This window comes from Pyrus communis, chromosome 1 (genome assembly GCF_041283825.1).
Source record: "Pyrus communis isolate YQ-2024b chromosome 1, ASM4128382v1, whole genome shotgun sequence".
NCBI lineage: Eukaryota > Viridiplantae > Streptophyta > Magnoliopsida > Rosales > Rosaceae > Pyrus > Pyrus communis.
The window spans coordinates 6,637,859-6,655,148 of NC_142565.1; the positions used below are offsets into that span (position 1 = coordinate 6,637,859).

The 17,290-nt window shown below is 36.3% G+C and overlaps 2 protein-coding genes and 1 pseudogene across 2 annotated transcripts; 2 read left to right on the forward strand and 1 right to left on the reverse strand.

Annotated features, from left to right (window-relative positions):
• The first annotated feature begins 4,283 nt into the window (after positions 1-4,283).
• On the forward strand, positions 4,284-7,384 carry LOC137719710 (GDSL esterase/lipase 1-like; annotated as a pseudogene).
• Positions 7,385-8,851: 1,467 nt separating this feature from the next.
• On the forward strand, positions 8,852-10,811 carry LOC137720470 (actin-depolymerizing factor 1). Its single transcript, XM_068459541.2, has 3 exons — positions 8,852-9,023; positions 10,076-10,341; positions 10,455-10,811. Exons 1-3 carry the CDS (start codon positions 9,021-9,023, stop codon positions 10,603-10,605), a joined length of 420 nt encoding a protein of 139 aa, XP_068315642.2. The 5' UTR covers positions 8,852-9,020; the 3' UTR covers positions 10,606-10,811.
• A 1,055-nt stretch (positions 10,812-11,866) lies between these two features.
• Positions 11,867-15,547, reverse strand: LOC137719400 (protein ALP1-like). Its single transcript, XM_088695045.1, has 3 exons — positions 15,463-15,547; positions 15,023-15,209; positions 11,867-13,088 (listed from the first exon to the last, which is right to left on the reverse strand). Exons 2-3 carry the CDS (start codon positions 15,135-15,137, stop codon positions 12,043-12,045), a joined length of 1,161 nt encoding a protein of 386 aa, XP_088551171.1. The 5' UTR covers positions 15,138-15,209; positions 15,463-15,547; the 3' UTR covers positions 11,867-12,042.
• Positions 15,548-17,290: the final 1,743 nt, after the last annotated feature.

Here is a 17,290-nt window from a genome sequence, read left to right on the forward strand (position 1 = left end):
AGTTATTAAAAACTATTTGTACTGTGAAAAAACTTCAGCTCCAATGGTCATGTCACTCTCCTTCAGGTTCTAGGATTAGCCACCAACTGAATCCAAACCTCACCCACATTCCACCAAATCCTTATACCACTGTGAAAACAAATTAATACGAGTTATTAAAAACTATTTGTACTGTGAAAAAACTTCAGCTCCAATGGTCATGTTTAAGTTTAACAACTATCAATCTCCTTCCTTTTGTTTGGTGCCACTTTGCCCTAGCTAGGTTTGCGATGCTTTAGTCTTTCAGGTCTTGCTAGTTAGCCTGCTGCTATACTTTCCATTTGATGTTCTCCTGTATATTTCTTCTTCATCTTTTATTTTTTTTGGGATTTTATTGTAAGACTAAACTTATAAAAAATTACAAGTTAAGAGATTAAGCTCATTAACCACAAATTTATACAAGTATTAAAATCACAATTCGATAAACATAATGACAAACTAACCCGTAAAAGCAGTAGAAGAAGAAGCCAAATCAGACTTCAAACAGAGCGCCTTCTCCTCTCTTGCAAAACCAAAAGTACTCAAACTAACAATAGGTCTTAGTTCAATATTGAGCGTATGTTTTGTGAGAGCAGTGACTTATGTTTTTATACTAAACATAGATTGCCCTATTACAATCCTACAAGGAATACAAGACAAAATCCTTGTACGAGTTATATTCTTAAGCTTATCAACATAGAGTTTCAATCCAAACCAAAGTCGAATTAACTCTCATAAACATATTAATGCCTGGTTTGATATTGAGGTAATTCTGAAAAAAGCTGGTATCAAAAAAAGCTGGGAGCTGTTTTTGTGTTTGGTAAACATTCAGCTTCAGCTTTTTTTAACAGTTTTGGGTGAAAAAAAGCCAAAAACAAGAAGCTGCAAAACCCAACTTCGAAAAACCGATTTTTTTTCACATCTGTTATACATAAAAGTTTACCAAACACTATAATACTGTTTTTTTTTTTTTTCAAAAGCACTTTTACAAAAAAAGTTTACCAAACACTCTGCTGCTTTATTTCACAGTTGCTTATTCTCACAGCACAGCAGAAACAACTTTTTTTTCAAAGTACAGCAATACCAAACCAGCCCTAAGACTTCTCTATAACAATATGAGACAACAAGGATTATTACCGAACCGTATGAATCACAATCATACTCTAACATTTATATCATCAAGTTGAACCAAAAAAAGGAGTGCAAGTTGTGTTGAGAGTTGTCCCACATCGGTGAGAAACAAGGTTTGCTATGTGCTTATACGATGTTGGGCTACTCCCTATATTGTCAATTGCTTTTATGGTGGAATCCCAATTTCATCATGGTATCAGAGCGGGTTGTTCTCATGTGAAGCCAAACGGCCACACGCGCTCCATGTCACCTAGTTGTTGTCCACGTATAGGTTTGAAAATCGGTCACACGTGCGGGGGTATGTTGAGAGTTGTCTCAGTGATGGACAATGTTTGCTATGTGCTTATATGATATTGGGTTACTTCCTATATTATCAATTAGTTTTACAATGGAATTTCAATTTCATCAGGGAGAGGAAAAAGAGTCATGTGGTAGTCTAAAATATTATTAGTTGCGAATCATGTGGTTTCAAGACAGAATACATTTTTTTTTTTTACATTATCTGGCGGCACAGTTGAACTGTGTGTACACCAAGATCGTCGCCAGGCTTAAGAGGCCTTTCTATAAATATACATTATCGTGTGCGTATTTCTATACAATTTTCTAATACCATACAAGTACTTCTGCAACTCTAACAACATATATATCAGAGAAACTAAATAGGAAAGCAAACAAACAAACAAATCTCCTTATCAATAGAAATTATAGAATAAAGAAGCCAAATAATGGACTGAAACATATTTGCGATAGCGTGAGCAATAGTTTTAGGGTACCGGTTCAATGATAATATTGTGTTTTTTTTTTGTTTAGTGATAATATTATTTAGTTTGACGTGACACTCGTTAGCTCATTTTGAATTTGTACAGTTATAGACTATTTTTTTTTTCCCAAAAGAAAACCCAAATATGTATGTATGAAGTATTGAAAATGACTCACTTCACACAAATCAAACGTTTATCTAAGTTGGTTTTCAGGTTAAAACAAAATTATTACTTGATAGTTAGAAACATTGAGCAGCCAATAATGTAATATTTTAAAAGGTATAATATTAACGCTTGGTTTTTTTGTTATTATTATTTTATTATTAGTATTATTTTTTTTTTGGCGATTTCAAATTTTTATGGGTAAGAAAAAAAGTTCAATTAGAGGTTAATATTGTAATTGAAAAAAATTGAGGTTACACTATAAAATATAATTGACATTTGACAAAAAAAAAAAAAAAAAAAAAAAAATATATATATATATATATATATAAAATTGACAAAATATATGGAGAGACGCACATGCAAGACGTCCGTCCCTTCTTTTCCCAATGAGAAATTCATAATTTCAATACGTCCCTTTCGTATAATGAATTTTCAAATCTAACACGTAGATACACACAAATGGGGTGACGTGTAGCATGTATGGCCGTTGGACTTCACACAGGGAACAAACAAGTTGAGGTTCTAAGGCATGTATGAAACTAACTCTAATCTTCAAAAGGGCAGCACCCAAGGTATCCATAGACATTCACCGAAGTTCAGAGGGTCAGCACCTTAGGTATCCATGAACGTTCATTGAAGTTCAGGGGGTCAGCTGACGCTCCTGTCCCTCAATGCATCCATCACTGGTTCCACTATAAAATCAATTGACAATATAATAAGTAGCCAAATTACTGATAAGCACATGCAAAATCAATTGTTTCCTCGATGTGAAATTTACCCGCATCAACTAAGAAATTTCCTTCTCAACATGCCTCTAAGAAATTGAATGTGATCTTTGAGCTATCATCCTTATGTCCTCGATAATTACTTTCAAAGCATCTCTTAGGGCAGCAGCCTTTGCTATCGGGATTGTGGTACTTCCAAGATTTCTGGCGCCCGCAGGAATGGGGTTTCCAAATTCATCATGAATCACAAGATCACCTGCTTCGTGCTGAATTGAGACTGAATTCCATCACAATTGATCTCGAGTTTTTGAGCAGGAGGGGTGGGGTTCGGTGGGGGGTCCTTTTAATTCTTTGAGAGGAGGTCCTCACATTCCGTTGCGTAGTAACATTAGTGTTGGCCTAAAAAAAACTCTTTCCCAAAATGAGGCGCAAGCAAAAGAACTGAAGAGGGATGTCGGTTGAGCCTTCCAAAAATTGCCTGATTCCTTGCTTGCCAAATCTGTCAAACAATTTGAAGGGCATTTCTAAAGTTTGAACTTCTTGGTCAGCACTAGTACAAGCTAAGGTAGATAACCATTCAATAAAATCAGATACATTATTATTATTATTATTACTATTCAGTTGGTCCACAAAAAAATGGTCCCAAATACTCTCCCTACTTTTCTGATGTCGGGGTTGTTGTTGAGGATTCCAGAGAGTTGATGGCTTCAATCACTGGAGTTACTTGTACCCGTGTATGTCATCAAGCTAATAGTATCGCCCATCGCCTAGCTCGAGCGGTCTCCGTTCGGAATGCTCGTGTAATTGGTTTGAGGAACCACCTGACCTCATTTTGGATTTACTATTTGAAGAATCTGCTTGTAATTGACCTCTGTGTTCTTTGTCCTCTTTATGAATGAAATCTATCGACTTATTTCAAAAAAAAAAAAAATTGCCATAATAAAAAAAATGGTTTCCTCAAGCTGAGAACAAAATGTACAAAGTGGATCAACATTTTCAATAAATTGAGCAACTTTAGCTTGTGGATGAGCTTGATTCTCTTGTGTTTGTAACCAGGTCGTAGATTTAAAAGAAAATTTTCCATTAGGGTTTGGACCCCATATAAACTCATCATCACAATTACCAAGAGGAAGAATAATATCACATATTTTGTTCAGAATAGCTGGCTCATCAACTCTTAATAATTTTTCTCTGTCTCTATGAAATCAGATTGAGATTAAATCCTTGCCTTTGTTTATTGTCAATTTTAAAAGACATGGACCAAAATGTTTGTAGCAGCAAACCATAAGAGATTAAGAGGTGCAAAATACAATTTAATTTTTTATTGAGTATTTGTGTCTTTTTATATATTTTTGGGCGGGTACATTTGATTTTATGTGTACAGTAAGATCAGCTTTCAGAAGCCCTCCTTAGTACCTATATAAATTTTCACTGTGAAGTTGCATTGAACTAGACAGATAGATATTGAGGGATGGCCACCAATTCAAGTTTTTCGTATATGCAAATCTTTGTGTTTACATTGTTTACAAGCCTTCTGTTCATCACAACCAAAGCTAGGCATGGCAACTTTGGCTTGCCAAATGAACATGCACTTGCTCCCCCTTTCATATTTGGGGATTCCATATTTGATGATGGAAATAATAAGGGAACTTTAACGAAAAACTTCTAGTACCGTTCACTTTAACGAACCACATTTTTATATTAAAAAATTAATCATGGTACTATTCACTTTACTCTTTATTTTGTCCTTATCAACTCAAAGTTTTCAAGCCATTTTCATTAGTTTTCTAAATAATAACTACTTCGACACTGTTTCTCAAGCAAATTATTTGCCGTACGGTGAAACCTAGCTACTAAAAGGGTCCAACAGGGAGAACTTCCGATGGTCGTATAATTCCGGATTTTATTGGTAAGATACATATAAGAATATGATGCGAGTGTTTGTTTGTTTTAGATTTAATTATTCTATGAATATCTTAAGTATATGGTTACAGATCTTTGAATGTCAATTAATTTTTTGCTGTTGTTGCAGCTGAGTATGCAGAGTTGCGGCTGATTCCACCATATCTTGATCCAAACAATGAGGAATTTCCGTATGGTGTCAACTTTGCATCTGGAGGAACTGGTGCTTTGATTGAAACTCGCGTAGGCTTGGTATGTGACTTGTGAGTTTGCAAGAAATTGGATGTGTTTCAGTTTTGAAGTCATAATTACTGAAGAATACAAAAATCTCACACCAGGAAATTAACAAAATATAAACACACACACACATCTATATTAGCCAAACCATTGTTTGATTTGAAACTTGGATAAGTATTTGTCAGATTTCATATATCGACTTCATGTTTGACTATATATATAAGGTTTCATATCCGTTAATGGTTACCTATTATTTTTCATATACATATCATACTTCAGGCGAGAGACCTCCATTCTCAAGCAGCATATTTCAAGAACATTGCCAAGTCGTTAAGGCAGAAACTTGGGGAAGAAGAAGCCAACCCTTTAGTATCACGAGCTGTCTACTTGTTCTGCATTGGAAGCAACGATTGCCTTTTCCCCTTCGATACAAATTCCAGTGTGCTTCGAACCTACTCCCATGAGGAATTTGGAGGCCTGGTGATCGGCAACATAACTACAGTGATCAAAGTAAATTCTTAACACTTTGAGAAAAAGTTTCATTATATTCGCACATAGGGTACTAATAAATATTACTTTTGTGGCAGGAAATATACAACGAAGGAGGAAGAAATTTTGGGTATATATATGAACATGTATGATCTTGGTTGTATTCCCTATGGAAAAGCACTAGGATCTACACAAAATGATGCATGCTACGAAGAACTTGCACCATACGTGAAACTACACAACAAAGCACTTTTCAAACTCCTAAAAAAGCTAGAGAGTGAACTCACAGGATTCAGATACTCACTCTCCGATTTTAACAAGTTTATTACACAGAGAATAAGTCACCCTTCCAAATATGGTATATCAACTTCCTTAATCCTCTTTCGTTATTATGAATATGCATTGTTTAGATCATTTAGTGGGACGCAAGCTTTTTTTAAAAAAAATAAATAAAAAGATGATAATGAATTAGACAAATAGCATTATACATAAGGTTTGGTTATTGGTCTACTATAGTAGCTATACTCTCCAAACTCACACAAGATGGTCAAAAAGGACCAAGACCATGGGATTTAGCCATCAATTACAAAGTAGGCAATTTCCTTCCCCTCCAGAGTGATTAGAAATGGCTAACTCCCCAATAGAACGACCCCTCTGTCCCCTATCTACATAATTTTATTAAAAAATAAGGAGCAATAAAAATAAATACAAGCGGGGGAATGATGTCAAAACCTGCAGATAACAAAACAATACATCATTTTGGGATACGCATTATCACTAGAAGAAAAAAGCTCATCTATCACGGTGAATGCCCGTGATAAATTGCAATCCACCACAGATATTATGCCCGTTAGTATTCTGGATGTGATAAAAAGTCTCAGTTTTTACCACGAGCTATGCCCCGTTGTTAAATGCAATATAACCACGGATTGTACCCGTGGTAGATTGAGATCTAACACCACGTACTATAACCGTTGTCGATTACTAATTGACCACATCTAATGCTTGTTATAAATTATTTACGATGATGATGTGGAAAGTGTGTGCCTTTGGATGGATGTGTGAGAGAGCGAAACGCCGGAAGAGAAATTTGCGAGTTGTAAGCCACAAGAATGCATACACATCTCCAAGTTCAATGATCAATGATAATTTAAATGCTTATTCAGAACAAGAAAACGAAATCAAAAGATATAGGATAAAAGAAACCTGAGTGATGTAGAGAGGTTGCCATTGATTGAGGGAGAGATGACCGGAGAGACGACCAAATTGAGATCGGCCGGAGACGGAAGAGATGGATGGTGTGGTGAATTGTCAAAAGGCGGTGTGGTCGTTTAAAGTAACCACAACGAGCATATTGTGTGGTGGTTTTGATATTACATCACAAGATTAAAAACCGTTGTAGATTATTCACTTTTAACAACGAGCCACAATTTGACTGTGGTGAATTAATGTTATCTACCACGAGCCACATTTAACCGTGGTAATTGAATAGTTTCTACCACGAGCTGTTGATGCCCGTGATGGAATTGATGTGGTAAATATGCTGTTATGTACTAGTGTATCCATACATTCGTATAGTATATATGTCAATCTGAAAAAACTGACATGAAACTTTCAAGAAAAAAGCAACTGAAAATTACTCAATTAATCCGTTTTTTCCTATTATTTCTTTTGACTTGTGATATTGTTGGCAAAGGTTTCAAGGAAGGGAAGATGGCATGTTGCGGCACTGGTCCATATCGAGGAATTAATACCTGTGGAGGGAGGAGAGGTATCGAAGAGTATGACTCATGCGACAATGTTACTGAATATCTTTTCTTTGACGCTGCTCATCCAAATGAAAAGGCCTACGAGCAGTTTGCCAAGCTATTTTGGAGTGGAAATCCCGACGTCGCTGCGCATTACAATTTGAAAGCGCTATTTGAATCCAATCAAGAATTAATCAAAGACATCTGATATGCATGTGTTGATGAAGTGATACATGCAGAATCGTTGCTTGGCTCGCTCAACTTGTCAGTATTTGACAAATAAACAGCCATCTGATAAGAAGGACTATTATATACAGTGCTCATGAATGAGAATGGTCACCCTATTTCTACTTTTGAATTCAAGTCTCAATTCTTTTCCATAAGAAACAACACCTAGGATTTTTTTGTTTGTTTTAATCTTAAGCATTGAATTTTTTTTATTTAAGCGAAAGTTTACACTAAATTAATTTAAATTACAAGGAAGAAGGAAAAAAAAACTTGTGTGAGATGCAAAGCAAAAAAATCACAGCGAAACGTCTTTTCTAACCAGTCACAACCGCTCTAAAATTTGAATTCTTCTTTCGAAAGTGAGACTTTTCACAAACTCAATCTGGAAAAAACTCATAAATGAATAATCACCTTTTGTTTTTTACTTTAAAGATTTTGAGCTTGTGATATTGTTGTCAAAGGTTTGAAGGAAGGGAAGGTGTCATGTTGCGGCAGTGCTCCATATCGAGGAGCTTATAGTCGTGGAGTGGGGAGAGGTGTCAAAGACTACTATTTGTGTGACAATGTTAGTGAACATCTCTTCTTTGACTCTGCTCATGCAACTGAAAGTGCCTACGAGCAGTTTGCCAAGCTACTTTGGAGTGGAACTCCAAATTTCACTGCGCCTAACAATTTGACAGTGCTATTTGAATCCATTCAAGAATTAAGTAAAGATAGTTTCGACATATTTATTGATGAAGTGAACATTCTGAATTGTAGCTTATGAATTATTTACCATTATTTTTATAAGAAGTACTTCTACTCGTAAATGATTTTATTACAATTGAGGTGTGCAATTGTATGTATTCTCTATGGGCTGCTTCGTATATTTGAGAAATTGGGTGTGTGTAATAGCACACGGTATGCAATGTGTGTTGAATTTTATAAAACTACTTTTTTTTTATCTAATAATGATTTTAAGTTGCCGTATTATTATGAGCTGTTTGAAAGTGTTTTTGAGATGAGCTTTTGGTGGAATTGGTTTTAGGTTCCAAAATTTGAAAGAAGCACGAGATCTGTGCTTCTTGCAAGAAGTATCTCAAGTATTTTTTTAGGATCCATTTTGATTTTACTAAAGATTAGTTTCAAAAACATTTTCATGAAAAGTGCTTTCAGTTATTTTAAAATATTTTCAGACAAGAGCTACATCATTTTATGTCTTTCGGCAGGTTGATTAGTTTCTAGGTTGATATAAACACGACACATATATAAATAAATAAACCCAAATAAAAGTTGGAATTGTCCTTTTCAAATTTTGATTGCATGGAGTCTTGGACCCGGAACTGACTTTTGGGCCAAGCCCATGGATGCAAAACCACCTCTTACTTGACGTAAATGACATGCCATCTCTCATTGCACAACGTAGAACACGTGTTCAAATATCGTTGGATCACCGCCTAATTTCTCTCTGCCGTGACGGTAATATTAGCAACGCTTCCTAAGGCGGAAAGCTCCCACATATTCCTGCCGCGACCCGCAGCCCTCTTCTTCCACCGCTGAGACTCTATCCATCTCTCTCTCTCTCTCTCTCTCTCTCTCTCTCTCTCTCTCTCTCTCCGCCGATATTTCTCGGGAAAATGGTGAGCACTTCATCTACTTGACTCTCTCTCTGGGGTGTCACTTTCTTGTTATAATTTCAGTTCTTTTCTGGATTGATGATCCTCTGTAGTATAAATGATCCGTGCGGTTTTGGTGTTCGATTTTTTTTTGAAATTTTTTTGCTTGGTTATGAGAAATTCATGAAATGGCGGGTGAGTTAGAAGTTGATGGTCGAATCTCATCCCTTTTGATTATCTAATCACGATTAATCGATGAGTTTCTGCAGTTGCATATGCATTTTAATTTTGATTTGATTTTATATTTTTGCAATAAGTATATATTTTGTATATGCAAATTTTGTGTTTTGCAATCACAAAAGTATGAATTTTGTTTTATGTTGTGATGATATTTTGAGCCTGAATTTTACATTTTGCCTTGAACTTGGATTACTAATTTGAGTTATGATTAGTGTAATGACTACTTAAAAGGGCTTGTTTGAAAGTGCTTTTAAAATGACTGAAAGCGCTTTTAGAGAAAATGTTTTTGGATTCCAAAAACACTTAAAGTTATGTGCTTCTTGCAGGAAGCTATAAAGTGATTTTCCAGGATTCACTTACAATTTTACTAAGGATTGTTCGAAAAGTATTTTCATGAAAAATGCTTTCAATAATTGTAAAAGCATCCAAACGAGTCCTAAGAAATTGAACTTTGTTTAGCATTTGTTCTGCATTTGTCGGTTTTTTCTTCTTCTTTTGCTGGGTGGTAGTGGTGGTTAATTTTTCATGGCAGGTATAACCGTATAAGTATGTCAGTGATTTATCAATAATTTGATTTGTTAATAGTTTGGAATTATGGGATGCTTAAGGAAACAAGTAATTCTTAGCTTTAACTATGAACCGAGAGTTGATAAACCGTGATGGGAAAATAGCAAGATGTGTTTTGGTTTTGATTTTTGGAATGTTGCTGTGTGTTTTCAATGTTCCGTGATTTGAGGGGTGGAGTGAAATTCTGTGTGTAGCCATACAAATTGCTAATTTACTGCTGATGCGTTGTTCGTATTTGATGCATTTTGGTATCCGTTGAATATTTGCAGGCAAATGCAAGATCCGGGATGGCTGTGCATGACGAATGCAAGCTAAAGTTTTTAGAATTGAAGGCAAAAAGAACTTACCGCTTCATAGTTTACAAGATCGAGGAGAAGCAAAATGAGGTTATAGTGGAAAAGCTTGGCGAACCAACTGACAGCTATGAGGATTTCTCTGCAAGCCTCCCTCCTAATGAGTGCCGATATGCTGTTTATGACTTTGATTACGTGACGGAGGAGAACTGCCAGAAGAGCCGGATTATTTTCGTTGCTTGGTAACTAATTAGAGTGCAGAGTTCCAGGCTTTGTAGACCTTGTTCATTACTCTAAATGTAAATATCATTATATGTTCCTTGGCTGTTACACTCATTTAGATTTATGCATGAAGGTCCCCTGACACAGCGAAGGTGAGAAGCAAGATGATTTACGCGAGTTCGAAGGACACGTTTAAGAGGGAGTTGGACGGAATTCAGATGGAGTTGCAAGCTACTGATCCAACCGAAGTGGGTCTCGATGTTATTAGAAGCCGTGCTAATTGAACGAAAAGCATCGTCGATGAAACGAGGTTCAACTATCCAATCTGTTCTTTACGGTGACATGTTTATAGCCCTATGATCGTCAATTTGGTTTACTATTGCACTTCGTTGATGATTCGACTTGTAATTCGTAGATTATTGGTACCTCATTTTGGCTTGATATACAAAACCAATATGGTGGTTTATTGGAATGGATATCACTTGTGTCCTGCTTGCATCTTAGTAGGGAAAGTGGCCTCCCTTTTTGTCCCCATTTTATCTCACAAATCCCCTGCATGCGGTCCCATTCGAGTGGATGTGGTCACGTGGTAACTTCTTAGTTGCTTGTCTGTCTGTTCGACTATGTGATGCCAAAAGTATTTCCAAACTCATTGTTAATTTTAAACCTTAGGAGGACTCTTATGTCCCCCTAAAGCCTTTTTTTTTTACACATGACTATTTTGGACTGGACCGCTTGAAGGAATAATGTTGGTTTGTGTTGGCTTGGTGTAAGTCGAACTAACATTGTTTCGTTTTTGGTGTAATGCTGAACCAAGAACCTAGAAAGTAGATGTCTTAAGGGCTGGTTTGGTATTGTTGTGCTTTGAAAAAAAAACTGCTTCTGCTGTGATGTGAGAATAAACTGTCGTGAAATAAAGTAGCAGAGTATTTGGTAAACTTTTTTGTAAAAGTGCTTTTGAAAAAAAAAAAAAAAAAAAGCAATATTATAGTGTTTGATAAACTTTTATGTAAAATAGATGTGAAAAAAAGTTGGTTTTTCAAAGCTAGGTTTTGCAGCTTTGTGTTTCTGGCTTTTTTTCACCCAAAATTGTGAAAAAAAGTTGAAGCTGAAGCTGAATGTTTACCAAATATACAAAAAGTTGGGATAGCTATTTTTTTTCATAATCACCTTAATACCAAACTAGGGTTTGGACTAGCATTGTCATGTTTGGTGTAATGGGGGACTAAAGAAGCCGAAATAATTTGGGCGCTCCGGAGTACTGGACTTGAGTTCCCTAAAATGCTGGATAATCAAAAGGGCACTGTCCTCGAAAATTGCGTCTCTTTTCTATTAGGCCTTCAACCAAATAAGAGAAGTTTTTTTGTGTAATTGTCACCAACCATTCTGCGGTATTATCAGTTTAGTTATCTAATAACGTATAAATTTATTTATTAATATTATACTTTCAGTTTGTGACATATCAACCTTATTTATCCACACATTAGAAGACGATCAATAGCACAAATGTGACAGTAACACACACTAATATATGGGTACTCAGAATGCTAAAGAACCATATTTATATGCTGCCATTTTTTCAACTAAAACCATGTTAAGACATAGTTTCTATAGAAGAAAGCAAAATCCCAAAGATTATAAACTCTCCAATTTCAACTGGCAAAGATTACAAAAAGTAAAAACCAATGAAACCACCATCCAGGATGCAACCAAGGGTCTTCTCAGGGAGACAATCTTCCGGCTAAGTATATAGAGAGATTCTCTCTCAGTTGAAAGGCCGTATCGTCAGCGGCAGATTCACAAATTTGTTGGTGGTAACCGGGATCATGATGGCGAGACGATGGCATTTCATCTTGCACCTTATCCTCCATATCAATCACTATGTTGTGCAGTATACAGCAAACAAGAATAATCCTCGGCAGCTTGTTCTTATCCGGCTTCCACATTACGCCCTGAATTATCTTCCACATCTCTTTCAGCCTCACCAACGCCCTTTGCGCCACCATCTGCGTTGCAGAAATCCGCTTGTTGAAATCAGACTCATGCTCCCAGAGGCGGCCTCTTCCGTTGTAAGGAGTGAGAAGCCACGGCAAAAGAGGAAAGCCGGAATCTCCTACTATGTATTCTCTCAGTTCTGTTCCTTGTGAAAGCACCAACTTCTCCCCATTTAAGCAATCTCCTTCTTCGGACATCTTGAAAAAACCTGAGCTTTTGAGGACCATGTCATCACTCAGACTTCCTGGCCATCCTGTGATTATGTTACGGAACCTCATGTCTGGATCAACAATTGCCTGCAAGATCATGCTGCAGTTTTCCTCGCCATCGAGCCAGACATCATCTGATGAGTCCGCTGAAGGCAGAGTCATCATGATGTGTGTGATGTCAATTGCACCGCAGCAACTTGGAAGGCCGCGAATTTTCTCAAACTTGGACTTTATCTCCTCCATTTCACCCTGCTCCTTAGGCCATGACAGATGGTGCAGAGCTTTTTCTTCCATTACTTCCACAAACCGCCAGGTTATGTGCGAAACAGTGGATTGGTTCATGCCAAAGCATTCACCGATGCTGCACAATGAATCACCCGAGCTGAGCCTCCTAAGAGCGATAGCAACTTGGTCATTCAGACATAATGGCTTGTTATTTGAGTAGCAGAAGGTTGACCTGGCCATCATATCTTCCTTTACAAGCGAACAGATGTAGGCGAATGTCTTTATCGAAATTTTGAAGAAAGATTCAAATTTCAATGCTCCTTTAGATTTTGATTGACCTAGAAAGTAGAAAACAAAATCTAATCATTTATCAATGTGAATTTCAGAACCCTTATGCCAATGTCCTTGGCAGAACCAAAAGATCAGAAAAACCTCTGCAAAAGAGGATCGAATTCATTTAACCGCAAGAGTTAGCGAAGTAATATAAATATAGTCTGAAATATCATCGAAAGGTCGAAAATATACGTCAACTCCTTAACCACTGAAGAGAACAATGCTGAACAAAAGGTAGGTCGAATTACTGTATTTCATTCCAGGTGAAAATCTAAGTTTCTCAGCGAAGAACATAACATAGAGGACATTTGACATAAAAGCTGGAAAGTTAATCTTTCGAGGTATAGGTATATGGTACACGATCAAATCGCCAAAATCTTATGCCTTTCCGTTGTACAACAAGCAGATGGACCTATCTTTCCTAACAAGAAAGACAGCAGACACCAAAATCCTGAATAAATGATAAAATGTGATTCCAAACCTGTTTAGCGATTGTCGCCCTAATGGAATGGCCTTTAACTCCTATATCATGTTCTCTTGAAAGCTATTGCTGTTTCTTTTTTAATGTTTATGCAACCTACTCTATCCAGATAAGTATACGGACACTCATTTTGGACGACTGTCGCTTGAGTTCCTTAGTGTTCCACACAAAGGATCATCCTAAAGGGTTGACAGAGCAGCATATAAGAAGTAAATACTCAGCACGAAAGCTATCTTATATGAAATTGGAAAGACTTCATTAAGAAGTCTGCATTTTTTGGTATTTCATGAGGTAAGTACATAGAATTCTTCACGTTTTCATTAGAAGAACATCGGTTGCATAGCTTTCAAACAAAGGAGTTAAAGCAAACAGCATAACATGAAGCTAATAGATAAGCCTCGCTATACAAGATAAAGAAATTTCTGAACCTAACCATGTCATCCAAGGACACAACCAAAACAAAACCTAGGTGCCCCATAGCTCTCTGTCTGCCGATCCCTCTGCTATATGCCTACAAGTGTTTTCCAAATCAGTCCACTCACTTTGTTTTGATTGATTGAAGTACTGGTCTAGGCCAGTCCAAAACAAAAAATTTGTACTTGGTAACAGGATCATTTTAACCGCAAAATCCAAACATACTAAAGTATCGCTATTAGGCCACGACACTCAGCAAAATCCAACGAAGGCCAAGATACAAACAGGTTATCCTGGATCTAATCAGAGGACCAGGTATGCTCACATTGAGGAACCTAAGGTTAATGTACAAGAAAAATGAAGAGAAATATACTTGGAAGGGAATATTTACCACAATCTTATCTCAAGAAAAAACATTCATTGTACAATACCACAATCTAATCACCGAAAATAATGCAGCCTGTTTAAAAATTTCAACACATGCTTAGAACAAATTGTTGCCATGAACACTGACAGGATTGTTTGCTAAGAGAAACATCAAAATAAGAAATCAACTACTTATATATCAACCGGAATTACAAACAAGGAAACCGTTGACGAAGTTATTTACTAGCATCATAAATTTAATGGAAGGAATAATGCATAAAACCTAAAATAATACCCTAAATAGTCATCAAACTAGGAATGCTATGCTCTGAGCAACAACAACGAGTGCACGAAGCAAGAGCTCGATAACACGAATCAAAAGAAGCTAAGAACTGTAAGATTGTAAGATTATATACCACTAGAAATCCACTTGCAAATATGATTCACTAGTCACAACAAAAATATCCAATTTCTGAAAACTGCATTGAACCCAAGTCTTAATATTTCATCAAACACCCAAAAAAAAAAAAAAAAAAAAAAAGCAAGAAATGCCCTTATAAGAAACAAACCAATGAAACCATATATATCCAAACCAATTACATATATTTAAGGACAACCGATTAAAACAAATTAACCAACAAAACAAACACAGAGGTAGCAGCAGAGGAATATTTGTACCAGTAATTCTCTGAGAGAAGCCATCCCACCAACATTCCAGGGTCTGAGAGTCTGAAGCAGCTAACACATTCTGGTCAACCTTCTTCTTCCTCCTGGACCCTCTGATCGGTCCCATTTCAGAACTCAAAAGCAACAACAACAAACTCCAAAGTGTTTGTCAGGCAAGAAAATCAAACAATTAAGAAACCTACACAATTCAGAGAAAACCCATCAGCCACAAACCTGAAATTTGAAGCCTGTGAGAGAAACAGAGATGATGAACAGAAAGAACATGATGTTTGTGTGTGGGAGGAGATGGTTTTAAAGGGTCGGGTTTTTGGAGGATGAAAGTTTGTAGCTTAGTGTATAAATATATGCGATATTAATGGTGTTAATTTTTTTCTTTATTTTGGTTGGATTTTAAAGCATGCAGTGAGAATATATAAGTTGAAGAAAAATACGTGAAGGAGAAGGTTGAAGATTGCAAGTGACGCGGGATGGTCGAGAGCAAGACAAAGCAGCAAAGACAATGAACATATATATATATATATATATATATATATATATATATATATAAAAGTTTCTGGACATGAAAGACTTCCGACTGCCTCGTTTTCTCGCTCCGTGTGTGTGTCAATTTATTATATCTTTTTCTTTTGTCCTTTTCACCAACAAAATATGGAGGAGAAAAAAAAAAAGAGGAGAGGTTGAATGAAGTTTTTGCAATCATGAAAATTTTGGTGTATGGAAAATCTTTGATTATTATATTTTCAAAAGGATAATTACATAGACGAATTTCAATTTGTTACCTTAAAAAAAATTCAAGGGTGCCTTCCGCTTTGGTTTTTCCGTCAATGAAACGTGTCGCTTGATGCTAGGTCCGTTCAAAACGGTTACATGCGCATTGCACGTGACTTCTTTTCAAGGGAATCGATTGTTTTTAATGTTTTGATAACACGCGGCGTGCATGCCTCACTTAAACGACTCTAAATTCATGTAACGGTTCAGGCAGTTTCTTTCCTTTTTGTTTTTTTAATAACGATTTTTTTTTTTTTAACAAATGACACTATCTACACTATGGGGGTGGGAGAGTGGGTTAAGTCTCATGGTGAGCTAGCAATAATATGGTTCAAATTCGTATTTGGCAAGAATCAAACATAAGACCTCTCACTTACAAGTGAAGAGAAATACCACCAGACCGTAGTACTAAGTGGCTTATACAAACGATATTAGATGAGGGAGAATCAAACTAGGGAAATGGGGAAGAAGAAGAACTTGGGACCTGGGGAACAAGAAGAAGAAGAAGAAGAAGAAGAAGAAGAATTAAAGAGGTTAAAAGAAGGTTTTGCAATTATGATAATATTGGTGTATGGAAAATCTTAATTATTAGATTTTTTAAAAAGAAAATTATAGAGACGAATTTTAATTATGGAAAATCTTAATGAAGATGCTATATCATAACTAGAATTGGTTATTAGTTTGTTATAAGTTTGTTACTCATGTAATTAGTTTGTTTTATGTGATTAGTTTAGATAGCTAAATGTAAATAGTCAAAAGGCTATATATATATGTAATTGTTTCATTCTTTTGGTAATTAATGAAAAGTCACACATTTCTTAACTCTTAAGAAATCTCTCTCTTCCTTATAAGAACACATAAATTCTACATGGTATCCTTCGCCTTCTGCCTCACGGCTAATTCAATCCCTTCTTCCGCTTCGTCTCTCTGATTCTCAACGATCTTCTCTTGTAATTCTTGTTTCTAATTGCAACGGCATCTTCGTCAGATTCTTCAACTCATGAATCTCTTCAAAATTTTGCCCCAAACTCTTCGACAAACCCTAATTTGTCAAATTCATATGTTTATCTCACAATTCAGAATATTGGAAGCATGGTGCTGATTAAGCTCAAGAGATCTAACTATCTTCCATGGCGTGCTCTGTTTGCACCGATTCTCCGGCGCTACAAACTTCTTGGCATTGTTGAAGGTACTGAGCCATGTCCACCACCATTTCTTCAAGATCGATTGATTAATTCAGCCTTTGAGATTTGGTATGAAAAGGATTAGAATCTGTTGATTTGGTTGAATTCTACACTCTTCTGCTTGAGATCTTTGGATCAAGCTTGAACAACGTTTTAGTGAAGTCTCAGATACTCATATTCATCAACTCCGATCTCGTCTTCAAGCAATTCAAAAAGGTGCTCAATCTATGGCAGATTATCTTCAACAACTCAAAGAAATCTCTAACTCTCTTTCTGCTGCTAGTGCACCCATTTCTGATTGAGATTT